General features: G+C 47.6%; 1 protein-coding gene across 28 annotated transcripts in view; it reads left to right on the forward strand.

Annotated features, from left to right (window-relative positions):
• The window catches only part of ERC1 (ELKS/RAB6-interacting/CAST family member 1), a 394,021-nt gene that overhangs the window by 358,681 nt on the left and 8,250 nt on the right, over positions 1-27,090 (forward strand). For 21 of the 28 annotated variants that reach the window (XR_009565564.1, XM_030834798.2, XM_030834806.2 and 18 more), the window contains one exon: positions 1,924-2,112. Coding sequence is in view for 21 of the 28 variants with exons in the window: in XM_030834798.2 (XP_030690658.1) it covers positions 1,924-2,112 (189 nt within the window). In the remaining 7 variants the exon portion in view is untranslated. Of the gene's footprint in view, positions 1-1,923; positions 2,113-2,798; positions 5,212-27,090 lie in introns of those variants that run through there. The other 7 variants (XM_060306583.1, XM_060306586.1, XM_060306584.1 and 4 more) reach the window with 2 other exon arrangements.

Consider the following 27,090-nt stretch of genomic DNA (forward strand, 5'->3'; position numbering starts at 1 on the left):
TGCAAAACAGTCTCGTCCTTCTGTGGTTGGCAGTGTTGATACCACGGGTAACACAGGACTCGTACCACGAGCCTGCTGATTAGGGGTCCCTTACAGAGCCCAGAGCCTTCCACCCCAGCCCCTGAATGTGTAACCTTTATCCTTAGAGAATTGTGTGTGTGTGTGTGTGTGTGTGTGTGTGTGTGTGTTTTAAAAGCAATAATAATGCTGAATGTGTTCACTTTCTCTGGTTTGTCTAGACAGGCTTCAATTTCTGTATTGTATTATACCACGTAGGCCTAAACTCTGAACTCTGATCTCTCTAGTAAGTTAAAGATCGTTTTAGACACTAAGCCCTGGCTGTTCCCTCTCTTAACTATTTTATGGAAATAGTATTAGAAACAGAGGAAATGTGATATATTTATAAAGCAACCGTTAAAAATCATGTTTTCCAGGAATACGTAATGTGAATAGTACTCACAATATAACACTAAATGGATAAACAGGGTATTAAGCAAAACGTGAAGTATGATACTGTTAAAAGTTGATTTATGTAAGTTTATAAAAAGACTTGGAAGAAAATCAGCAAAATGTTGCAAGTGGTATTCTTGATGGAATACCTATAGGCTATTTATTATTTCTTTTATATTTTCTCCCATACTTTTCAGAGTAAAATAAGCATTGATTTCACAATAAAAAACATAAAACTTTATTTTAGAAACTCTTAAAAGGAAAGCAGCAGGGGAGTCCTCTGAGGCCAGGAAGAAATCAGTGTCACTGCTGAAAGTAATACCAGGCCTTGTTTCTGTTGACTTGAAGATGAGTGAGCTCCTTGTCCATTAGGTGGGTCAGAGGTGTCCTGCTGGTGTAAAGTGCCGGCCCGGTGACACACAGCAGGTGCAGACCCTGCCTGTGAGCCCTGGGAACGTCTGGGGCCTGCCAGCATCTGGTGGGTTGGCGGCTCCCCCAGCTGCTGTGTGTCAGGCAGACGCTGTGCCAGCGTTTCAGCGTTGGAGAGCCGGCCCAGCTCTGCCTCAGCCCCTCAGGCTTGCCAGTACCGAGTGTCATCGGGCCCGAGAGCTGCCCGATGAAGTCATCTGTCCTTTGACGTGCTTTCAGAGGGAGCCGAGGTGATAGTTATTCATCCAGGGTAAAGGGGACACAAAACAGAGTTAGCGCAGGACTGCTACTCAAGAGAAGAGACCCAGCGTCACACTGGGCCCGGGCTCAGGCTCAGGGGTCTGGCGTTGTGTAAGGATTTATCTGTCACCCATTAAAAGGAGGATCGATGGCCTCGGCCCAGTGAACGAGGGAGCTCCAGCCAGGAGGCAGATCTAGTCATGAGTTCACTCACCACATCTCGTGGCTGAGAAAAACACGCACTTTCTCCAGAGGCAGAACCTTCCTTCCATTGTAGGAGGTGAAGGAACACACGTAGCATGTGGCATCAGGCTTTCAGATGAGCACGTTTCACTAGGAGTTTTGGCGTTTTTTTTTTTTTAACATCTTTTTTAGAGTATAATTGCTTTACAATGGTGTGTTAGTTTCTGCTTCATAACAAAGTGAATCACTAGCAGTCTTTTGTAACCTCCTTGTAAATAGATGGGATGAGCAATTGTGAAGTAACTGGAGTCTTTCTGTATCAGGAATGCCACCTCTGCAAAAACAAGCTCACCCTGTGCTTGATCTCCAGCCCAAAGTCAGAACTGCATCTCGCGTTGATGTCCATGCCAGCGGTCCCCACGCAGCCCCCAGAACGGTGGGTGGGTGTGACCGTGTACACGTGCAGGTGTATGGACCTGGTTCTCTCTACAGTCCCGAAGACTGCGGTAGTGATTACAAGAGCTCTAGTCTTGCTCCGTTTCTTTGCCTTGGGAGGCATAAAGAGACTGGAACTTCTTATTTCAGATTGACCTTGACTTTCCTCATTTTTTTTCACCTCAGATCATCCAGCCCCTCTTAGAACTTGACCAAAACAGAAGCAAACTAAAGTTGTACATTGGACACCTGACAGCCCTCTGCCATGACCGAGACCCCCTGATTCTTCAAGGACTCACTCCACCAGCTTCCTATAACTTGGACGATGACCAGGCAGCATGGGAGAATGAGCTGCAGAAGATGACCCAGGAACAGGTAAGCCTCTCACCTGAGCTCTGGCGACACCCTCACAAAATACAGCTGCTCTGTAGGTTGGCGCAGTAGAAGCTGCCTTGGAGTATGCGGGGTTCAGAGTCAAGATTCTTAACGGTGGTTGGCTCTTCAGTAGGTATTAGGAGCTACCATTTGAAGTAAGCCCCACTTTATTCTTCCCTCAGTGTAACTTGCCAAAGAATCAGAAAGGGCTGGTTCGGAAGGGAGAGGGTTAAGGGGAATCTGTTATTTCACAGAACTGATGGCCACTCGTGACTGTGACCACGGAAAGGAAGTCTGAGTGGGGATATTTGGATGAGGATCCTTGACAAGTCAGCTGTCTCTAGGGAACTGTGGGTCACAACCTACTAAGTTTTTCAATAAAAGGGCCATTAGATGAATTAGTTTAGGTTACCCCCTTCTGCTCCACTTTCTGTTTACTGTCGCCTGTAAAATCCATTGGTTCTCTTTTTTCCATGTCGTGATTTTTTTAGTTCAGTAGAGAAAATGAGAAGGCTAAAAGGAGGCAAAAACCATGAATAAAAGAAACAAGGAGAAAACGGGGTGAGGGCAGACATGGAAAGTAAAAGAAAGAAAAATGGAATAAACACTGAGGAATAAAAATAGAAAAGAAGAAATCGAGCAGCTTTAGAGCAGTAATCCTAAGCTCCTTTTGTTCCCGGCCACAGAGTGGGGTTGACGGTGTCCCAGCCCCTTGTAGATGTGATCGTGCCATCAGTCTGCTGGAGCTCTGCACCAGCGTGTCGAAGCTGTGCACCGTCTTCCAGCTGAACGCCTCCTGTCTGTTCACCCACAACGCGTGAGCGGAGGCTGTGTCGCATAGGGCACATCCTGTGGTGTGAGGTTGCAGGGAGCAGTGACGGCCGCGGGTCGAGAACTGCACGCTGGGGTCAGGGCAGGACTGACTCCCGGGTGTGGACATTGCCTAAAAACAGACCCATTTAACGGCCTGTCGGTCACCCACCTGATTTGTGTGATGGAAAAGGCAAGGCCGACCTCTCAGATTTAGCGTGTTGCCATGGAAATTTTAATTTCTTTCTTCTCAAAAGAGGGAGAAATTTAAAGGACAGAATTAAATCGAATTTCTAGTAGCTCCTTTTGATATTACTCACCATGAAGTTAACATGCCACTGGAAGCCCGCTGGAAACAGAGCACACAGCCAGTTAATTTTAGAAACTCCACTCCAAAATTTTGCAGAGAGACAGGGCATCTTAAAGCACGAACAGTGATGTATCAAAGTTTAACTGGCATTAAATTATTTCTTTGTGAAACAACTTGTCTTTGAAATGAAAAAAAGTATTTTGGCTCAGTCCTGTTTTCCAAATATGCCTGAATGGACGTAATCAGTCTTTCTAAGGGGAAAAAAAATACCTTCAGGGTGAGGCCAAGGTAGAAAATCTCAAGCTAAGAGTTTTCCAGAAAGTTTTGAGTGAAAAACCAGGAATTCAATAGAAGGCATGCCATCCCACATGTTATCATCCAGACAGCTTTGCTCACATACATGAATCATGTTAATATTGTCACGTTTCCCCTTGGCTGAGAACCTGCTTCAGTTACTGAAGTTGTTGCATGAGGCGTGTGAAACTGTATCTTCAGCAGCAGCCCTGGAAAACCTGGGGAGCAGGTGACTAGGGTCATCTGTAAAGGGGCACAGCAACTAACCACACCTTCCATCAGCCTCTCCAGAGCAGCTCGAGTTTGGTGGAGAAACCGACCCATTTTCTGCCACCTCTCTCCAAGTAAGATTTTAAGGGAGTGGTGCAGGCTGTCGAGAAAGATGACCTGTGATAACACAAAATGACTTGCCTATTGTGAGCAAGGTTTGACTTTCCTTTTTGAAGCCCAAGAAACATTAGGTAGAGATCACCGCTAAATATGCACGTTGGTTTATTTTGCGTGTGTGTTTTCTTCGGGGAGGTAGAGCCTTCTGCACTTGACGTTTGTGTTACTCCACTCTGTATGTCCCATGCGTTTCACTGCCACCGTGCTCCCCTCGGTCACACACCCCCGTGAGGACAGGACAAGAGCCTTGTCTGTCTTTTTCAGCACTGTTGTCTGTACGAAGAATAATGCCTGGCACATAGCATCTGCTCAGTAAAGGTTTGTTTAAGGAATGAGAGAAAGGGAAGGAGAAAGGCAGGCAGGATACAGTCCGTGCTTCTTATCAAAGCACACAAGGCCTCCTTCCGTTTGGCCTGGTTCTTAAATGCACACCTCCCCTCACCCTGTCCCCGAAGCACACAACCACTGACAGTCTTTCAAACTGTTAACTGACTTACAGTTTTCACATTTGTGTCCCTCTGCCTGCTCTGCCCTTTCCTGCCTTGTGTCCCTGGGGAATATCTAAATAGGAATCTGAGTTTTTAAACTCAGCTCAGGCATCACTTCTTTTTTGAGTTCTTTCCTGAAACCCCAGGCCCAATGTGCCGCTCCCTCCTTAGGGCTTCTGTATGACCTGTGACACTCGTACTTACTAGTTTTCATATCTGTCTTCCCGTTAGTCTAGGCTTTCTGTCAGCTGAGGACATGAACCATATCATTTTCATCTTAAAACTCGCACCACGTCAGGTACTTGGTACTTGCTTACTAACTCAGATGAGTGAGTGAATTCTAGTGAGTTCTGCTTAGCTTATTACTTTGTATTTCATAGTTATGATTCTTACTCCCTAACTAGATGAGTTTCTTCACTGCCAGAACCATGTCTTGTATTTCTAAAGTGCCTGGCACAGTGCTGTACGTGTAAAGAATGCTTATTAGTATATACCTTGCTGATGGTTTATTTGGTGACCCAAGACAGTTTCCTCAGTGCCATCCGGTAGCTTTGGATAATCTGACGTTGATGTCAGGAGAACCACTCAGACTCCATCCTGAGTTATGACCCTATTATCTGCAACTGCCTGGCCTACAGAAATATTACTTTACATCTGAAGATTTCCCAGAATTGTTTTGTTTCCTTTGCCCTCTTAGAGGCTGGCTATCTTACCAACTAAATTTATGGGTTTGTTTATTTTTCTTACCTTATCGGCTTTTGCTTTATGTATCTTGAAGCTCTGTTGTTGAGTGCATACACATTAAAGATTGCTATATCTCCTTGATGACTTGACTCTTTTATCATGATGTAATATCTCTTTTCAAAGCTGGTAATACTCCATGCTCTGAAGTCTGCTTTATCTAACATTAACGTAACCATTCCAGCTTTCTTTAGAATTGTGAGTGCACGATAAACCTTTTTTCATATATTTGCCTTTAAGCTGTCGATGTCTTTATAGCTACAGTGAGTTTCTTGTTGACAACATATATTCACCAGCCTAGAGGACACAGGCCTAGGGGGCAAGGCTGTCTCTTCCTCCTTGATTTCAATAGGCCAGGCTGCCACCCAGGGCCAGAGGGCTGGAGCTGCCACCCCAGTGGGCCTGGAGGACAGCATCCAGCCAAAGAGCCTTATTCTCAAGCCTTAAAATCTGATGAGGGACTTCCCTGGTGGTCCAGTGGCAAAGAATATGCCTTCCAATGCAGGGGACGTGGGTTCGATCCCTGGTCGGGGAGCTAAGATCCCACATGCTGCAGGGCAACTAAGCCCGCACGCTGCAACTACTGAGCTCGCGCACCTCAACAAGAGAGCCCGCGTGCCGCAAACTGCAGAGCCCACGCTCTCTGGAGCCCGCGCGCCACAACTAGAGAAGAGAAAACCTGCACGTCCCAAGTAGAGAGAAGCCCGCGAGCCACAATGAGCGCTGCAGCAAAAGATCCCGCCTGCCGCAGTGAAGACCCAACACAGCCAAATAAATAAATAAATATATATTTTTTAATCTAATGGAATTTGACCTGCTAGGTTTTGGACTTGTTTGGGACCCATGACCCCTTTCTCTTCTTTCCAGGGTCTCCCTTTTGGAATGGGAATGTCTAGCCTATGCCTGTCCCACCACTGTATTTTAGAGCAGCTAACTTGTCTGGGTTCAGCAGGTCCACATTGAAATTTTGCCTCGGGATGAATCATGTTTTTTAAGTCTCAACCACACTTGATTTAGATGATATTTATGTGAGATTTGGGATTTAGAGTTGATGCTGCAGCGGGTTAAGACTCTTGGGCTGCTGGGATGGGGGTGAATGTGTTTTGTGTGTGGGAAGAACGTGAGTTTGGGGAGTAGAGAAGGCAGGGTGTTATGGGCTGAATTGTGTCCCCTGCAAAGTTTATATTCTTGAATCCCTGACTCCAAGAATGTGACTACATTTGGAGATAGAGCCTTTAAAGGTAATTAAGTTAAGAAGAGGCTGATAGGTGGGCCTTAATCCAATCTGACTGGTGTCCCTGTAAAAAGAGGAGATTGGGACATACAGAGACACCAGGGCTGTGTGCTCACAGAGGAAAAAAAAAAAAACGTGAGGACACAGCAAGAACGCAACCATCTGTAAGATAAGGAGAGGCCTTAAAAAAAAACAACCCTGCCAACACCTTGGTCTTGGACATCTAGCCTCCAGAACTGTGAGAAATAAATTTCTGTTGTTAAGCCACCCAGTCTGTGCTATTTTCTTATGGCAGCCCATGCAAGCTAATACCTTGTTTTTGAAAGATACTCTTCTCTGGGTATAGAATTCTAGGTTGACTTTTACAGATGCTGTTCCATTCTCTTCTGGCTTCCATAGTTGCTATTGAAAAGTCGGCTGTATTTATGTGTGCTCCACCCCCACCCTCTCATGTTTCTTTTTTCTCTGACTGCTTTCAAGATTTTTTTTTTAACTTTTGTTTTCAACCATTTGAAAATAATGTGCCTATTTGTAGTTTACGTTATGTTTCCTGTCTGTGCTAAAACCTTTTTGAGATCTCCGTGTCCCTTGGGCTTATGTTTTGTTGTCTTTCATTAATTTTGGAAGATTCTTGGCCCTTATCTCTTCAGATATGTCTTTCGTCCCTTTCTCTCTTCCCTTTCTATATCTACAGTTATGTATTTGTTAGACCATCTGATATTGTTCCACATCTCTTCAATGTCTGGGGGCTTTTGTTTGTTTATTTGGGGGATTTTTTTCATGTTATGTTTGGAGATTCCTATTATCTGTTTGGATAATTTCTATCAATATGTCTTTAAGTTCATTTGCTTTTTTTGTGTCTCATTTTTTATTAAGTGGTAAATATTATATGTAAAAGAAGAGTAGAAACTGAGATTAATAACATTTATGTCTAGAAATAGGCAACTCCTCTTCTTCTGTCAGACCATTAGCATTTGGGAACTGAGTCAAGTCTGTAATTGAGCTGGGTTTGAGTTGCTTTCATCGCTCCACAGGCTTTAAATTTTCCAGTGGTGATTGTGCATTTAGTGCAAAGTCTTGAGTGCTGACTTTTCCTGGATTTCAGTAGCTCCTTCATTGCCTGCACCACAGGGCTCCCCCTTCACACTCTTGTCCTCTCCCAGTGCAGGCTGCTCTTACCTGTTAACGCTAAATATAGTTAAAGTCTTCTTTGTACCCAGTTGCATTTTTCTTTTTTCATCTGCAGTGGCAACCAGTGTCCTAAACTGGTTTGCATTTTTACAGTCCACGTTTTTACCTTTTTAATATACATATTTGTTTACACGAACAATGTGCAGTATTGTTCAGTGTGATATAAATTTGAAATAAATGACATCATACTACTCAGGCTATATCTCTGTTCAGTAGTGTTTACTGAACCTGAGCCTTCTAGTCACTTGCTATTGGAAGAAAAGATGTTGCTGAAATTTTTCAGATAACTGTAAGTCTCATACCATTTTAAGTACGGCTCTGGAGCCCTAGAGAAACTTTCTTTGAAAAAGTAGATTGAGGTCGTGTCACAGTAGAATGCTGTAGTGGTACAAGGTGGCTAGAATGAAGAAAAAGATTTCATTAGGTTCAGTTTTAGATTTAAACATCTTCTCTGTTGATTCTAGGACAGCCCCATATTTGACCACTGTCTGTTATCTTCCAGAATCACATCTCATAATTGAAATTCCAGGTCCACGTTTCCCACACCACACACCTTCTACAGAAGGTGTCTTCTTTTCTTTGCCAGGCCCTCTTGCCAGCTCCTGGGCAGGAAACCTTGTTAGTGTTTCCATAAATCTGGCACTGACACTGGCCTATATATTTGGTGGGACCAAAGATTCTGGTGTGTTTGCCAGGCTTGGATCAAGGATTCGGCCCACGTGGCCAGCATTTTTGGCAGGGCCAGGGCTGAGGATTCAGCTGGCATGGTGGCATTTGGAGGCAAGGACCAAGATGATGGTGCAGATGGTTGGGAGACTGGCTACATACAAGGAGACTGAACGAATGAGTAAGTATATTGAAGCTCATGGGAGCAGGCTTGTTACTCCAGGAGGAGGAAGTAACAAATACAGAAGGGTGAAGGCAAGTCCGGTGGCGTTCAGCTGCTGTTGCAGGTGTCCGTATGGACTCAGGGTTTTTGACAGACAATAGATTTAGCTTTCTCTGTGTGTACATTTGTGTGCTCATCTACATGGATACATGTGTGTATTTCCTAGTTTTATCTGCTGAAGCACCTAGAAGCAGTGATACACCAGTAACAAGGAGCTCACCTAGCTCCCAGCTCCTGGTTTATAGATGCCTTTTTTCACCAAAAGGAACCAGGGCTCCTTGGAGACATGGCTCAGCCTAGGACTGTGTGTGGCGAAGTACAACATAAATCCAGAGCATCTTATACCAGAAAGTAACGGAGTGTTCCAGGAGTGGTGGGGGGGTGTCAGAAGGACATGGAGGGGGGACTTCCCTGGTGGCGCAGTGGTTAAGAATCCGCCTGCCAATGCAGGGGACATGGGTTCGAGTGCTGGTTCAGGAAGATCCCACATGCCACGGAGCAACTAAGCCTGTGCACCACAACTACTGAGCCCGCATGCCACAACTACTGAAACCCACGTGTCTAGAGCCCGTGCTCCACAACAAGAGAAGCCACTGCAATGAGAAGCCCCCGCACCGCAACGAAGATTAGCTCCCGCTCACCGCAATTAGAGAAAGCCCGCACACAGCAACAAAGACCCAACACAGCCAAATAAATAAATAAACAAATAAATAATTTTTTAAAAAAAGAAGAAGGACATGGGGGGCTCCCAATAGCAAAATCTTCAGGAATTTGAGCAGCAAAATTAATAATAGTAACAAATTACAGCCCACTGAGTAGAACAGGAATCTATGAGTCTGTAGAAGTGTAGAGAAACAGTAAGCAAATACATGGTGGGGCAGGGGCCATGCCCTGCAGTAGAATGCCAGCTAATACGTGGAGAAAGAGTGGCGGAGTTAGAGAATCACCACTTGGCAACCATCACAGTAATAACTGATTTGAACTGGAATCATCAATGAACGTGAAAACCAGTGGGTGAAAGTTGGTTGAGGAACAGGATATTTGCGTAGTCTAAAAGTGTCTCTTCACACACGCACACAAAAAGTTATTTCAGTCAATTAGCACAAAATCCTTTTAGTTGATTTACGTTGGAAAAACTTGGCGACACCATCTAAACCCAAATGACTGAAGGTAACGTCACCTGTAGTGGGATAAATGAACGTTATGTCTTAATTCTAGGTATTAGCCAAATGGCACATATGTTGCTGAAACTTCCCCCAATTCAGCAAGCACAGAGACATTAAACGTGAGAGGAAAAAATGAAAAATTGTACTTTATCAAAACTTTAGTTCATCAGAAGACTGGGAGGAAACATTCACAATGTATATATTGAACAAAGGACTTCTACTGAGAAGATATTTTTAAAATCAGAAACAAAAAGACAAAACAACATAATTTTAAAATGGGCAGAAGACTTGAACCAGACAGTTCACAAGAGAAAATACACAAACCAAGCACACGAAAACAGTGCTCACATAAACGAAAGCCACAGTGAGATAGCAGGGCGATTCCAAGAAAATGGCTAAAATTCACCAAATGTGAATTTTACACGTCCACCAAATGTCCACGAGGGTGTGGAGCAGCTGGAACTCTCCGTGCAGTGGTGAGGATGGTCCAAGGCTTTGGTCCAATGCCCAAAAAAGCTGTTAGGCATTTTCTTATTAAATTAGATACACACCTGTCCTGTAACCCAACAATCCCACTCTTCCTTATTTACTCAAGAAAAATGAAAACACGCCCACAAAAAGATGTGCACAAAATTGTTCAGAGCAGCTGTATTCGTAAAAGCACCAAACTGGAAACAACCCAGATGTTCATTAACAGAAGAGGTTTTTTTAAATTATCGTATATCATATAATGGCGTACTACTCAGCAACAAAAAGGAACGAACTCTAATACAAGCAACTTGATGAATGAATCTCAAAAACACTGTTAAGCAAAAGAAGCCAGATGCAATAGAGTATCTGATTAATGTCTGATTCCCTTTGTATGGCATTTCCAGAGCAGGAAGAACTCATCTGTGGTGATGGAAACTAGAACACTGGGCGCCTGTGGGAACTGACTGAAAGGGGTCCCGGGAATCTTTCTGGGACGATGGAGACGTTCTGTGTTTCGGTTGGTGAGATGGTCATGTGGGCGTGTATACTGATCAGAATTCATCAGATTGTACACCCTGATGTACAGAGATCTGTGCATCTTGCTGTATGTCAATGGTAGTTTAATTCAAAACAAAAACAGAAAAGTCACACCCCATTTCCAGTCTCCTCTCGAACTTTTTGAAGCAGGTCGACTGATAGGCAGATTCTGCTGAAAAGCTGAAAGTGGAATCTCCCCCTGGAGCACACGTCCTTTTTCCACCACGAAGGCCAGCCCCCTGACGGCCGACTACGCTGGAACGAGCCCTCACTGGCCAGCTCGCTCCGCGGGTCACGGCTGTGGACTCCAGCCCCTTTCCCAGCACCCAGTCCAGTTTTGACCTTCAGGGAAGTATCGTTGCACAGCTTGGCTCGGACCTCGTCGTCTCCTCGGAGCCCGTCTTCCATTTGTCTTCTCGATTTTGATCAGTGGCTGCTTGGCTTGTCCCCTCTCTCTTCAGGGCGGTGAGTCTGGGATGGTTGATGCTGGGGTGGCACTGGGCCCTCACTCCGGGAGCTCGTGGGTCATCAGTCACGACGTGACACTCTTCTCTCGTGAATGCATCTGCACAGATCGTCGTAGCCCCCAAGTGGGCCACGTGGACACGGGAGCTTTTGGGGGCAACGGGGAGAGAAAACGAGAGAGAGAAAAGAGAAGAATGGGTTCTTTATGGGCAGCAAACTCTGTCTTGGTTCCCAGCCTGCATGTTTCCGATCTGGTTTTCTTCTCTTTGCGATGTTTGCACTGTTTCCTCGGCTCCGACGTTGAACTCTTGTCCAAAAAGACTAAGAGCGGCAGAGCATGAGAGGCTGAGCGAGGCGACCAGCGATCCAGCAGCAAGAGCTGCAGGCCCTGAGGACAGGCGGGATCTGTGCCTGACTGGGCTTGGGGATGGAGTGTGTGTGTGTCTGTCTGTCTCATGTTTATGAGAAAACCCTGTGGGGCAGCCTCACTCTTCCTCTCCCCTCTGCTCTCACGGTCTGGCACTCTCCCCTCCTGACAGTTTCCATTAACCTTTTCATGCAAAGAGCAGAGGATCCTGCCAGCTGGATGTTGAAAATCTGGCAGACAAGAGATTGTTCTAAAAAGGAAAAAAAAAAAAAAAAGGTAGAAGCGCTGGAAGACCCCACGAGAGAGGACAGGGCCTGGCCAGCTGCTGGCTTGGGCCCTGAGACCCTGAGCCTGCTGCCTGACTTCCGATAAAATCCCCTAAAACAAGGTTGCGGGGAGGAAGAGGAAGAGAGGCTTTGAATGTAGAGGAGGTGAGGACCTCGCTCACACAGTAGAAATGACACAGACATAATCCTTCTTTGCAAATCACTCCCGGCCTGAGGGCAGCTGAATGGTGGACACAGGAAAGGCTACACCTAAGCAGGAGCTCACTTAAAGGCTTGGGGCTGAACGTGCTGCGTCATCTTGTTTGTGGAGAGACAATACTGCATTAAGAGACTCAGCTAGACCAGAACTGTTTTGATACAAAAGATCCCTCCAGACCATCTCCTCCCTTCACTTATCTCAGAGAAGGGGATTCTGCTGTTTCTCTCTTGTCCACAGTCTCTCCCTCCCCATCCCGATCCTTGTCGCCAGGGCCTCTGCCCACAGCGGGCCGGGGCTAAATAAAAATGAACATGGGGCTTCCCTGGTGGCGCAGTGGTTGAGAGTCCGCCTGCCGATGCAGGGGACACGGGTTCGTGCCCCGGTCCGGGAGGATCCCACATGCCGCGGATCGGCTGGGCCCGTGAGCCATGGCCGCTGAGCCTGTGCGTCCGGAGCCTGTGCTCCGCAACGGGAGAGGCCTGCGTACCGCAAAAAAAAAGAACGTGAAACACGTAGTCTGAATTCAGGTCTCCTGTGCCCTCAGCTTGGCAGCAAAGAGGGCAGGAACCTTTAATTTTGTTTCCATTAGCTTGATCTTGCACTGGGCCCTTTAGAGCTCTGAAATGGGAATATGGAACATTTTTTAATTATGAAGCTCTGTATTTATAGAGCTCTTAGTATCTCTTAGCTGCCCTGTGTTTTTTCCTTTGTGTTGAGAGTATTCCCACGGAAGGAGGAGGTCAGCGCTTGTGATTCCCCGGAGCTGCCGCAGGAGCAACTAGTTACCATCTTGGAGTTTTCATGAGTCTTGACAACTCCTACAGTCCAGCACATTGACTTACAGAGATAATGCAGGGAAATTTACCCCTGCGAACGTCCAGAAACTGGCCCGGGGCAGGCACTGCCACCCCGAAGCCCGTGGAGCGGAGAAGCCTTGGAGACGGCAGTTTTCCCATCTAGTCAGAGCTTTGAAATAAATTGTCCTTAGCTTTCCTCAAACCACTATTTAATTCTTTACCAAAGATTTGGTGGGACAGTCTAGAAACAGAAGTCACTTAAACGTCTAGTGGGCAGCGTCCAGCATGGTCCCAGCCACATCTCTTCCCCAGTGCACCTGCACAATACCAAGCTCCATTGTCACGCTGGCCGTATGTATGTACAGCAGAATTCTTGGGGAAAACCTGTGTGAACTTCAAAACAGGAAAAGGTGTTGGGCCACAGCCCTCTCCCAGTTTACAGACAGTGTTGCTGTTCCCCACTAGACTCCCTGTGCCCCCTGACCTAAAGCGTTGCTTCCCCCAGAGAGGGGGGAAATACTGCCACAGCCTCCCTCCTGGTGTCCCCTCTTCCCAGTGACCCAGTCCCCACTTGCTGCTGTTCTGACTGTTGTCCCTATTACTCGCTGAGCCTCTAAGCAACTCTCCTGCACCTCTTGTAAGAACATCAGGGCTGCTGGATCAGTGAGGTTTTTCTCCCTGAACCCCTTCTAGTGCTAAGTGGGAAAGATGGGACCAGGCCACACTCAACTTGCCACTGGGGCAAGTGAAGATGTGTTTCTGATGCAGGAGTTGGGATGCAGAAGGCATCTTCCAATATATAAAATGTTACAAGTGATGGTTAGGTTTTTTGATGGTTAGGTGACACTGCTCACCAACAATACTGTATTAGTTTGTAAGGCCGCCACAACAAAGTACCACAGACTGGGTAACTTAAACAACAGAAGGTAGAAGTTAGAATCCAAGATCAAGGTGTCAGCAGGGTTGGTTTCTCCCGAGGCCTCTCTCCTTGGCTTGCAGACAGCCGCCTTCTTCCTGTGTCCTCACATCGTCCTTCTTCCATGCAGGTACATCCCCGGTGTCTCTGTATGTGTCCAAGTTTCCTCTTTTTCACAAGGACACCAGTAAGATTGGAGTGGGACCCACCCTAACAGCCTTATCTGAACTTAACCACTTTAAATCACTTCTCCAAATACAGTCGCATTCTAAGGTTTGGGGGTGAGAGCTTCAACATGTGAGTTGGGGGAGGGCACATGACTCAGCCCATAACATTATGGCCAGTAGCCCATGGGGCCTCCTGGGGCCCTAACTACCACTTAAGTAATTGTTTCAGTGTTTCCAACGACCAACTTCCAAGCAAGCTCTGGAAAGGGCCTTCCACATAAATCCCAGGGGCCGCCTATCAAGAGGCAGGGCGTGCTGGAGAGCCTTGCTCACAGCCACTAATTACAGACTCCTCCCTCGGGTGGGGGGAGGTGGGGATGTAGGGCCTGCTGGTGATGTCAGTCCAGAGTGCCCTGTGACACAACTTAGAAACTGGACCTTTCTTTAAAAGCTGTGTAATAGACACAAAGGCGTAAAGTAGGAAGCAGATGCTTGCTTAGTGAACGAATGAAATCAGGAACTATCTGGAGGTGAGCTAGTGGCATTCTTCTGCACCGTATAAATGCTATCTTACTGCTTTGTCTACCTCTTTTTAAAGACCACTTTGGCACAAGAGAAAATGCCCCACCTAGCGTGTGCTCCTGGTGAAAGGGAGCCTGTAATTTTAACACTGAAGATAACAGATCTTGCCGTAAATTGAAGAGATACTCAAGTCACCCTAAAAATCAGGTTTTGACAGACGGGATTTTTCATGGGGTTCTTTTTAAAGATAAATAGTGGTTTTAATGTTATCAAACTAAAAAAAAAAAAAACTTTTTCTAATAGAAACTCTCAGCCAAACTTCAATGCTAGGATCTCACTGCCATCCTAACAGAAGAGCAGGCTGTGGGCAGCTTAAGGCGGGGGTGGGGTGTTTGATGGGGCCCCTGCCTGACGGTCACTGGTTCCGTTTATTCCTTTGAATCAAGCATCTCTCCCAGGTTAGTACCTTTCTAAATGCAGGCGTTTCTAGGAAGGGCAGCACGGTGTCTCCCATGTTAGCCTGCCCAAGGCTCCTGAACGTTAGGATGATAGGAACGGTGAGTGGCTGAGAAGAGGAGAGTTGAGAAGGGAACAACGCTGCCACGTTAAAAACCAGCTTAGTCTCCACTGTGACCCGGGCCTGGTGATCAAGCATCATCGTCCTTAGGGTTCGCTGATGTCGGCCTGTCGCACAGCTGAAGTCCACAGCAGCCCTCTGCAAGTGTTTAGCCTAAATTTGAGTCCACAGATATTTACTCATAAGATTAAGTTTAGCACACGTGGGCGTCAGGATGCACCTCGTGGGAAGGCGGGGAGTCACCGAAAAGACAGGGTGTCGAGTTTTCTGGAGCGTCCTGTGATGAGAGCCAGACAAGGAGCCAGGAGAGGAGACCCTTCCGACCCTCCGGCCTCGGGAGCTCAGCTGGGTCCCGTGTTGTTCCGTCAGGGGCAGCTGCGTTTACTCAGCCTCATCCCTGCCCCTGGCGCTTTGCATGGGAGGGAGCTGAGGCGGGCACGACGGGACTTGCCTGGGAAGATGAAGCCGAGTGGCCAGATGGGGCCTGGACGTTTCCCTCCATCCCAGACCTGGCCCCACCACATCCCCCTGTAGTCCCCGGGAGAGAAAACCCCCTCCGCCTGTCAGAGGACGCCCCCGAGACAGGCGCGTTCTCGGTGGTCGCGTTAAAGGGCTGCCGGGCGTCGCCGTCGGGCTCAGGCCGCGTGTGTGGAGGGATGGATGCCTGTCTGTCCCGGGCCCCGTGTGCCGACCAAGTACTGGGACTTTCTTCGGGGAGGAAAGTGAGTAGGAGGTCATTAAAATGCCTGTCCGGAGATTTCTTTGGCCTCTCTGGGGCCTGTGGCTTTGCCAGCCCCGGCCTGCTCCCCGCGCGGTCGGCTCCAGAGCTCTGTCCTGTCTGGTGACACGGGCCGCGGGGTGGCCGGAGAGCCGCACGCAGGGGCTGCTGGGCCGTGTGCCGGGGGCGGTCCGCGCCCCACCCCGTCATCCCCCGTCTCCTCTTACCCGCGCAGAGCATCCTTGCTCACTGGGCCGCTGCTGAAGGTTGAGCCCGCCTCCCTCTCCAGCTGCTGCTTCGCGAAGCTCGGGGACCCCCCTCTGCAGGGGCTGGGAGAAGCCTCCCGGGAGTACTGTGCACTTCCCTTCTCACCGCGGCCGTTACTGCCGCGTGGAAACCACGCTGTGGGAGGCCGCTCGGGCCCTGCGGCACCGTGGCTTCGCCCACGCTTTCCAGGGGACTGTGCTCCCCGTGTGCTGCGCCTTGAGCGTCCGCTGAGCCAGACGGGACTGGAAGGTCCCTGGGTCTCTCCTCTCACCCTTCTTCACCTAAGGAAACACGACTGCAGAAGTCCCGAGCTTTAGGGGGCCGAGGGAATATTTTTCTTTCCAATCCAGCTTTGCCCAGGAGCTTTCAAATCACATCCTCTTCCCTTTTGCACCCAAAATTAACCGTCCAGGCCCCGCCCCACCAGCCTTCTCCACGTCAGCACAGGTGCCTGTCCTCGCGTTGTGCCCGTACATGGTCCTCCAGACGATGGTCGTGTGCACCCGGGGGTCACTCAGAACAGCCCACACGGCCCCGGAGCCTTAAGCGGTAGTGGCACCCCTTCCCTGGCCCTTCTGCGTCGCTGGGCCAGGAGCTTGTAAAAGGTCATTTTGTCATCTCACCACCCAGGGAACGTCAGGTTGGCACTAAAAAAAAAGCAAAAACAAGATCCATGGTTCCCTGAGGGAGCCTTGCCAGTCTCTCCCGTCACGCCGGCCCTAGAATCGGGTGCCACATGCTAGACATGGAACGTGCACTGCGCACGTGCCGCTGCAGCGGACCTGCTCAGCCAGGGATTCATAGGCGTGGATTGGCTGTGTGCTGGTTTAGCGCTTAAATCTCAGATACAGCAGAGCCTTGTTCTTGTCGTCCTGATGGCCTCAGCATTAGATTTCTTAGTTGTTTGGGTGGTTTGTTTTCTGTTTTTGATCCTCTCCGTTTGACACGTTTCGTTTCTGAAAGCCAAACCGAACATGCTGGCCTGGCTGGCCTGGCCTGGCCGTGTCCGAGATTCTCAGAACCCTGCTGCTGCTCTGATGGTCCCTTTGACAGAGAGGGACATTCTTCCCCGTGTGGATAACTACAGGCTCTTAAAGTGAATGTCTTTACTCAAGTCAATTAACGGGTTTGTAAGAGGTGGTGTGAGGTGTTACCAATGAAAATTCTGCGTGGCAGGAATTCTGCTTCCCCATTTAAACCTCCGTACTTTCTCCAGCCTCCAGTGCTGTCCCAGCAAGTCTGGACTGGGGATTGGTCCGTCTCTGCCTCAGGACGCACTGCATCTAAACGCCCCACCCACGTGGGTACCTGGCTTGCTCCTTTCAGCTTTATTGGGATACGACTGACAGATAAAATTGTAAGATGTTCAAAGTGGCAGTGTGATGATTGCTATGCGTATACATTGTGAAAGGATTCCCCTCATCAAGTTAATTAACACATTGATCATCTCGCATTACTTACCTTTTATAAGTTCTACTTAGCACATTTCAGTTACACAATACCGTGTTATCAACTGTAGTCACAACTGGTTTGTTGTTTGAATGGGATGATACGTCAGATTCCTTTGGTGTTCTGCAAGGTTTTTACACAAGAGAGGATTCCCCGTTCTTTTTTTCCCCCCCACCATTCTCTTGATTCTTGAAATTTAATGTATAGGAGGCCAATCAGCCCAATGTAAACCTCCTACTGGGTTTGGGGGGGGGGGTCTCTTCCCACTTTTATCTTTTGTAGCCATGTCTTCTGTCTCCTCCTCTGTTCACTCCCTTCCCTAACTCGTTCAGAGAAGGTATAACACCTATATCAAGACAGAACCTTTCTGGAAAGAGAGTAACCTGGGAGGTTGAATATCACAAAGAAGAGCTCAGATTATCTCAGCCAGGGAAGAATACTTCAGGCAGGAACGCATCCAGCATTTTGGAAGTGTCTAGACCTAAGTAGGTTAGAAATTAAGACAGTATGTTAGTGACACCTGCAAGTACAAAACAGAATTATCAGCAAGCAGAAGTTTGTGCTGGTTTACGTACAGATGACTGTCTAAACCTGGACTGTGGCATCACGGTGCCTGGTTCCAGCGCCTGCTGTATCCGGGTGTTAGCAACCTGTGTTTTGGTCCCTAGATCCGTTGACCCCAGTTCACCTGGGTTCACTCCGGGTTGTTGACTCTCACAGAACCGTGACTGACACTAATCTTCAAAAGATGATAAGCGGCAGTGACATGCCGGCTCTAAGAGGGCCGGTGGTTAGCCAGCAAGACCAGCCTTCTTGTAAAACTTGCCTCTGAGGCAGGAGAGATAGCCTCTTTTTCTCTCTGGAGCACTTGTGCATCTGGAGACAGCAGTTTGGTCCCTGACCGCTTGCTGTCAGGGCGTGAAGGACGAGCCCCAGGTTTCCTGGGGTGCACGCTCCATCAGCCTAAACTGCACCAGGCCCGTCACCTCGCCTCACTTTAAGGTTGGAGAGTTGAACTCCGGGTTCTGTTAGCTCCCTTCCAGGCTTTTGGTTCTCAGTTTTGGAATCGGCCTGCTTTTAGGTCTGGTAGTTCCGCTGTTTGATATTTTGTAGGGGAGGGGGTTCGTGTAGAAACTAAATCGTGTGCTTTGTACTAGTACAGAGTCACGAAAAACCCCCTCTGCCTTATTTCCTTCGGGGCTAGGGGGTGGCCAGTACCACACTGCAGGACTTCCCTGCCGCAGCCGGGAAGCAGAGAAGCTCTTGGTTTGTTTTTATCTTTGTTTAGTTTTTAACCATTGAAAAATCTAGCTCCCCCAGGGCACATGGCAAGCATTCATTCAGTAACTGTTTAGGGAGCACCCCCTGCGTGCCAGGCTTAACGTGCTCTCGGCACTACTGGGAAGTCAGTTATGATTTTCATGCTTCGGGAGGCTTTAGTGCCGGGGTTTTCCTCCTGCCTTGCCACCTGTCGCGAGGTGAGGCAAGGAGAGAAGGAAGTTCCTTTATTTCACCAATTGAATCTTGAGGAAATCGCCGTGCAGAGGCCTGCTGCCATCAGTGGAACTGACTGTGGATCCCCTTGGTGGAATGGACTCTGGTTTTTATTGCATCGTTTTGTTCCAGATTCGTCATGGAGGAGCAATGGCACCTTGTTTACTTTTGGCCTAAGCAACAACAGTGTTCCCCTCTTTAGGAAGACAAATCCAGACCCTGCCGGGCAGAGGGGTTCATTGCAAGGCAGGGAAGGGGGAGGGGAAGGCCCAGCAGCAACTTCACCGTCACCACCGCATCCGGTCATCTTGCAGAGTCCGGGCAGGGTGGCAGCTGCTTCAGGCTCTTAACAGTAGGCAGCTGGGGTGGGGGGAGACCTTGGGAAGGAAACTGGGAGATTCAAGCTGCAAGCTCGGACTTGAAATACAAGGAAGGGAGGGCCTTGGAGTTTTTCAAGGGCAACTTTCATTTTCCCTGTTACTAAATGCTAGAGGGATTCTACAGAGCAAAAAAGTGACCCAATTCCTGTAGAAAAGGAAATGAAATATTTACTGCCTGGGCATGAAATCTCCACCGTGCTGTCAGGTCCCTCTGACCATGTAAGTTTTATGTTTTATTCAGCAGATAATTATGACAAAATACATTGCAATTTATTCTAGTTGTTCAAAAATCCAAACTCGGGGTGTTTCATGTCTTCATATCTCCTGGGTACATGTAGTTAAGCAGCCTGCTAACTGGGGCTGGGGACTGTAGCCCGGATCCGGCCAGGATAGAGGACCGCTTTGGCTTCACTGTCACTTCTGGAAGGCTCCAGTCATCATGTCCGTTTACAGCTCAGACCTCATGGCCTCTGCGTCCTGGGACCTAGCTGTCAAAAACGTCAAGTTCAGATTCGTGTCTGATTAAACCAAACTGAGCATCTGTTGTGTAATTCCCCACCCACCACCAAACCAGCTGCAGAAACGAATTAATCTGAGTCACTACCAAGCACGACTGAGTCTGTTCAGTCAGGTTTCTTGTAACCATCCCTCCTTTAAACCCATCCCTCCATCCTCCTCTCTCACCTCATCCTGTGTCTGTGAATAGAGAACTATTTGCCTTGAAATAAGGCTTTTTCTCTCCTTTAAGCCTGCCCTTTTTCACGGGTTTCTGTTCGCTCTCCCTTGGCCTTGACTCGGCTGTGGAGAGAGGCCGCCCCTGCCCTGAAACCCTGACTTGTGCTGGCGGTGGCTGTTCTGGGCAGTTTCAGGTCTGCCAGCCCGTCCTCCGCTCTACCTCTGCCCCTCCGTCCCGCCCGGCTGTGTCCGGATCATCCTGCCACTGTCAGCTCTGCTCTCTGACAGCTGTCCTGACGTGGAAAGCAGGAAGGGAGCTGGAGTGGTCTCTCTCACAGTCAGCCTTTCATGACGTGTTTTTGTGGAGTGTGGAGGTTGTGAGGTATCCTCTCTGAAATGCCTTCTTCCCTGGGCAGCGGTGGAAGCTGACATGCCCCCCCCCCTTTCTGCCACACACCCTCCCCATGTGTGTTGCTTTGAGCGTCCAGATTGGGTTGCTGTTGCATTTGTGATTCTTGGCTGGGGTCCCTCTAGAAATCATATTACTACTCTGAGGGCTGGAATAGCTACTAAGAACAGAATACATTATCATAACATTCAGCAGACAAAGCCAGAAAGTTCCTGCCAGAGGCCACCTTGGTATCCTGTGCTTGTGCCATATTCTGTCCTTTGAGAACGTCAGCCATGTGGGTGTTACCACGGATGCTACAAGCCCTGCACCATCAGACGGTCTGGATTTGGAGATGCTTCAGATTTACCTTCAAAAGCTCTTGGGAAAGTTATGGGTGTTTTCCCCCAGGATTAGCATCTTTTCCTTTAGTTCATTCTCCAGTTGTTTTTCGATTGTCTGCTATGTGCAGGTTGTTCTGCTAGGCAGCATTGGTATGTAAAAAAGAATGCATTGAGGAGCTTGCTGAAGAGTTGGGGAATTGAACATGTAGCGAACTCTTGAAACAGGAGACAAAATGAATACTTCAGCAGTGTTCACCTCTGAAAAGGGATGTCTCCACAGACAAAAGGGGCGAATGATCTCCACCAGGAAGAATAAGTTAGATGGGGAAGAGGGAGGTGTAGGAGGTAAGATTGTCCTCACCCCAGGGTGAGGGAACCTCATCAGAGTGAAAGCAAAGGCAGAGGGTGGCATGGACATACCAGGAGATGAAACTGGAAAAGTAGGATGGGGCTGGAGGGTGGCTGCCATGCCAAAGAGATTGGACTCTGTTGTAGGTAGGAAATCACTTAAGATCTTGGAAGAGGAGTGAACCTAATCCAACCTGTTTTAGAAAGATTACTCCTACAAACCAAGGTTGAAATGACTGTGAAGCTATTGCAATAAGCAAAAGATGCTGAGATATGAGAGCCTGTTAGGGCTGTGACCAGGAGATCAGCAAGGAAGAAACTAAACCGAAAGAAACATGGCCTGGAAAGGGCGTTAACAGGAATTTCACAGAAGATGAAAGGACCAGTAAATATATTTTTAAATGTGTCGCCTCTATTTTTGGCTTCACCACAAATGAAAAGAACTACAAAGAACTGCAAACGAAAGCAGCCCTGTCATATTGGCAAGGTTGGGGTGTGTGTGTGACCCCAGTGGACCGGGAGGCTGGGAAATGGTCACCCTTATTTGTTGACTGAAAATTAGTACAACTGTCCTGAACAGTTTGGTAACATGTCAAAAACTTTAAAAAGGTGTATACCCTTTGACCCAGGAATTCTAAGAAAACAGTCATAGATATGCAAAGATTTATGTACAGAAAATTTCAACACATTAATATTTATAGTAGTGAAAAGCTGAAAACAAACTACATTTCTAATAATGGAATTAGTTAAATAAATTATAATACATCCATTAAAAGGATTACAGTGGGGCTTCCCTGGTGGCGCAGTGGTTGGGAGTCCGCCTGCCGATGCAGGGGACGCGGGTTCGTGCCCCGGTCCGGAAGGATCCCACATGCCGCAGAGCAACTAAGCCCACGCACAAGGACTACTGAGCCTGCGCGTCCGGAGCCTGTGCTCCGCAATGGGAGAGGCCACGACAGTGAGAGGCCCGCGTGCCGAAAAAGAAAAAAAAAAAAAAGAAAGAAAGGATTACAGTGCAGCCCATTTAAAAATTAGGTTTTAGAAGAATACTTAGTCACATGAAAAACTATTTTTAGTCATTATTAAGTGAAAAGAACAGTTTATTAAACAGTATGAACACTATGGATTGATGTATAAGTGAAACATTCACAAGAAAGTGTTTATCAGGCATTTGCATGTTAGTCTGAAGCTCGGGAGAAAGAAGGGAGCTACACTTATACATACCTTGAAAATGGTTAAATTTAGGTCATATGAGGGTTATTATACTGTTTGGTTTTGTATATGTGTGCAGTTCTCTGCTAAATAAAAAAGTCTTACAAAACCCACCTGAAAAGAAATAATTAAGTTGGCAAAGAAAGTAGATTAACTGTGCTGGTTCACTAAAGCACGTAGAGCAGACCCGGCCGGGATCCATGTCCAGTAGGTTAGTTGCTATGATTATTGAACTTCATGGAGCGAGGATGGACAGGGTGACCCAAGGCAACAGAGGACAGTCTCCGTAGGCCTCAGAGAACACCTGCGTGTCGGGCAGGAAGCAGAAAGGGGAGGAACAGCCGCAGGACAGGGAAGAAACACAGATGGACTAACAGACAGGTAGAGGAGAGCCAGGAAGCCCGGGAGGGAGAGTCCGGAGCAGGTGTCCCCAGGGCCACGTGTCCAGGGGGGCTTGTGTTGGACGAAGACCAGGGACCGACAGGTTGTGCTGTTAGGGGATCCCTGAGGTTCGGTTTGGTTTGGAGGTGTGACACCTACACAGCATGCTACATGAGTCATGTGTGTACAAGCCTGTGAGTTTACACGCCCGTGGAACGAGCGCCGGGCACGAGAGGCAGAGCTGCTTTCCGGCCACAACTGCAGCCTCCCAGAGCAGCCCGCCTGCAGCACCACAGGCCACTTCTGCCCGTTCCTAAGCTTTATATGCCCAGACTCACCCAGCCTGAACTCTGCCGTCCGGCTTCCGTTCAGCACCACGTTGTGCGTGGGTGTGGTTCATCCGTTCTCACCGCTGACACTCCGCTGCGTGAATATCCAGTTTATCATTCGGTTGTTGAGGGACGTTCGGGTCACTCCCAGGACTGGGCTTGTCCTCTGTTCTGTTCCTGTGGTCTCTGTGTCTGTTCTTGTGCCAGTCGCAAGCTGTGTTAGTGACGGGAGCTTTGTGTTGTAGCGAGATTTCTCCACGATCGTTCTCCAGGATCGCTCGGGCTGCTCTGGGCTCTGCATTTCCTCTCACACTCTGAGTCAGTGTGTCAGTTACACACACACACCTGCCGCGGTTGTGATTTGAATTACGCTGAATCCATGGGTAGTTTGGGCAGAACTAACAGTTTTACGATACTGAGTCTTCCAATCTGTCATCACGTCTCCCTCCATTTAAGAGCTGTGTTACTTCTCCAAATAATGTCGTGTGGTTTTCAGCGTAGAAGTCTTAGTTTAGCAGACTTTGGAGAGAGCAGTTTTGGTGAAATGGCAAAAACTAAATTCTGAGATGTTAAGGAGGGAAATGAGAAACAGAGGTAGCAAATGTAGACTGTTCTTTGAGATGTTTGATGGTGAAAGAAAGGAAAATTGGTCTAGCCTGTGAGATGCAGACTCAGAAAGTTTGGGGTGAGAGTGCCCTCTGAGGCTGTGGTCGAAGATCGGGGAGCGCAGAGGTTGGAAACAGAGTTAGTTGACGGCACAGAGATGTGGGAGGTGGTCAGGGTAGCCTGGAGAAGGAGGCAGAACAGCAGTGTCGTGGGGTCGTTTTGAGGTAGGCTGTGTCAGGCCTGCGTTACCCTAGTAATGAGTCCTCAGGCTCGCGGCTGCTGGCACCGGGAACTGTCCTGAGCCGTGCCCTTTGCCACTGACAGCAGCAGGCCCACGTGCAGGACGCTGCCCTCCCGGTCATCCTGACCCACACGTCCAAGCCCCTGTTTCTTTTAGCAGAGGCTGTATTCTGTTTTCTCTATTGGAGGCACATACTTGTACATCTCTTACTACAAGAGTCCGTTCCTCCAGAGCATCTTAGTTCACTTAAGGTTGAATAGAAAGAGGCCCAAGACACTTGAGGAAGGTTTTGTGTTAGATATTCTGTATATGGAGGAAACGGAGATGCTGAGGTCTGGGATTTAATGCTTACATAACAGAAGGAGCTTGCGGGATTCGTGGGAACAAGTTTGTTTTGAAGTTCAGTGGAAATTAATTTACTTGGAGATGTTTTTAGGGTTGTTGTTGTTTGTCTTTAGATGCAAAGCTTTCAGTACATACAGGGAAAATTGCATCTGTATCTAGCAGGGAGATTGTGTAAACCTACATGCTACGTATAATTATAATGTTTTTAAGAAAGTAAACAAGAAGACAGTGTTTTTCACTGTAGTACTTGCGGTGGTGGAACTGACCTGCCAGTATTAGAAAGCAGAGAGTAGGATACGGAAGATCTCGTTGGATTACTCAGTCATATTTATATCCACCAAATTTGGATTTGTAGCTTTAACAAGGAAGGGAAGAGGGACAGAGGAGGATATAATTCATTGTGGCTAAGATGTAATAAGCATTTTCATTAAATCCCGGATATCACATGTGTGCGCGTTTTGGGAAATTCTTTCCTGGTGTCAAGTCCAAGGGGCCCTTTCTTTGGGGGGGGGGGGGTGAGGGATGGATAGGCAGACCTGAGGGTGGGAGCAGGGGTGGGGACAGGAATATCTTGAGTGAGATCTGAGAAATTAAGTTTCAGAAGCTGGAATATACCTTTCCCAGTTCATCCATGGGACCTGCCACGTCTGAAACCATGCAGAAGCTTCCGTTTTTACACGCGCTGCGCATGCTAATGAAACATTTTAAAATCACGAGGTACTCATCCATCTCAAGATTTGTTTTCCCACCTGTGCTGTATAATACAGCTGTCCAGAGCTGCTCCTTCGGTTTCTTCACATTGCCTTTCTTTCCTAAGTTGTCTGAAGGTTTAACCACATGTTCCCGACGCATTCTGTGCTCCTCGGACTTCAGGATGACTAAAGCTTTGCATTTCAAAGTCAAAACAAAAATCCTCCTTTAAAAAGTAATTCCAGTTTCACAAGAAAGGCTGATCTTTGAGAGTTCTTTTCAAGACAGGAACTTTTCGCATATAATGGATCAAGTGCCAGTGAGGTCTCTCCCTGCTCAGCCGTGCCCACGTTTAATGCTGCTTCCAGATAAAGTGCAAACCAGCCGTAACCCCTGGAGACAGGAAGGCCTGCGGGATGGAGAGCAGCTCCCACCAATGAAGGAACACTGCCTTCTCCAAACTTTTGATTCTTCTGACCCTCTCTGTGTTTAAACACCTTTTCCCAGGCAGACCATTCATTAGATGTTGGAAAAACCATAGCCTTATGGTCGACCTCTGCTTTTTTCCCCCTGGTCTTCTTCCATCACTTCTGGCTCTGCGTCCTCCTCCAGTGCCGTCACCCTTCCCACTTCTGCTTAACCCCTTATGTTTGTGGGTCGTAATCACATTCCCGCTCTACGTCTCCGCTCCTCCAAGTCTCCTGTTTATTTCCTCTAACCCTGCGTCTTAGCTGTACCTGCCATCGTTCTCTTAACTTACGCCAGTTTGTCTCCGCTGTTCTGGTAAAGAGGTGCTCACCTCACTGAGAGCGTGGAGTGGCCTGGGGGGTCCTGGGGGCAGTGCCTGCGCCTGGCCAGCCTGGGGACACCTGGCGTTGCTTCTGCAGAGACCCAAACCTCGGGGACCAGCCAAGCGCATCTCCTCCTCCGTGCCTGGTCAGCTCTTACTGTTTGTCTGTTTGGAATGACCCTTTTTCTGTCTTCTAACATCTACTGCCAACTCCCCTTTCTACCCAAGCTGAAGGCTGTAGTGCTCATTCATTCCTCTCTGTGGCCTTTACAGCACTTCGCATGCAGGACTCAGGCAGTATGCTTTTAGAGTTTTTTTGAGGTATAATTCACACATCATACAATCCACCCGTTTACAGCGTACAATGTAATAGGGTTAGTGTGTCCTCAGAATTGTGCGACCATTACCACAATCAGCTTTCTAACATTTTCATCATTCCCTCTGATCACCCCGTCCCACCCCAGCCCTGGGCAACCACTGATCCGCCTTCTGACTCTGGATTTGCCTTGTCTGGACATTTCATAAAAATGGAGTCGTACAGTGTGGTCTTCCGTGACTGTCTTCTTTCAGTCCAGATAATGTGTTCATGGTTCATGTTGTAGCATGTATCAGAACTGCCTTCCTTTTCATGGGCGAATCAATCAATACTTTTTGAATGAATGTTTTTACATTTCTATTTTTTATATAAATTTATTTTATTTATTTATGTATTTATTTTTGGCTGTGCTGGGTCTTCGTTTCTGCGCACGGGCTTTCTCTAGTTGCGGTGAGCGGGGCCTACTCTTTGTTGTGGTGCGCGGGCTTCTCATTGCGGTGACTTCTCTTGTTGCGGAGCACGGGCTCTAGGCGTGTGGGCTCAGTAGTTGTGGCTCGCGGGCTCTAGAGCGCAGGCTCAGTAGTTGTGGCGCACAGGCTTAGCTGCTCCGCGGCATGTGGGATCTTCCTGGACCAGGGCTCGAACCCATGTCCCCTGCATTGGCAGGCAGATCCTTAACCACTGCGCCACCAGCGAAGCCCCAGTATAATTTTTAAATTTAGATCTTTAGCCAGTTTTAAATTTATGTTTACGTATGACATGAGTAGGAATCTAACCACAGCTGGGCCCAGTTTTCCTAATACAATTCTTTGGTTTCAAATGCATCTTGATCATATTCTAAATCCCACTGATCTAATTGTATCAATGCAATGCTCTTCTAATTAGTGTGCTTCTATACTGTTTTATAATCTGGTAGGGCAAGTCCTACACCATTTTTCTTCCTTTAAAATGTTTTCTTGGCTCTTTTTATATATTTACACTTGAGGATAAATTGTAGAATCAGTTACCAAGGTTCAATAAGAGCCTTTGGGATTTGGTTTGGAAATGTATTTAGAGTATATTTTTAGGTGAAAACAAAATCAGCTTATATATAGTCTATATAATATCATTGCCATTTTGTTTCTAAAATTACATGTATGTATAATAAAACAAAGTCTCAAGGAATATATGACTATATATAGAAGTGGTTA

The sequence above is a fragment of the Globicephala melas genome, chromosome 10 (genome assembly GCF_963455315.2).
Source record: "Globicephala melas chromosome 10, mGloMel1.2, whole genome shotgun sequence".
Lineage (NCBI taxonomy): Eukaryota > Metazoa > Chordata > Mammalia > Artiodactyla > Delphinidae > Globicephala > Globicephala melas.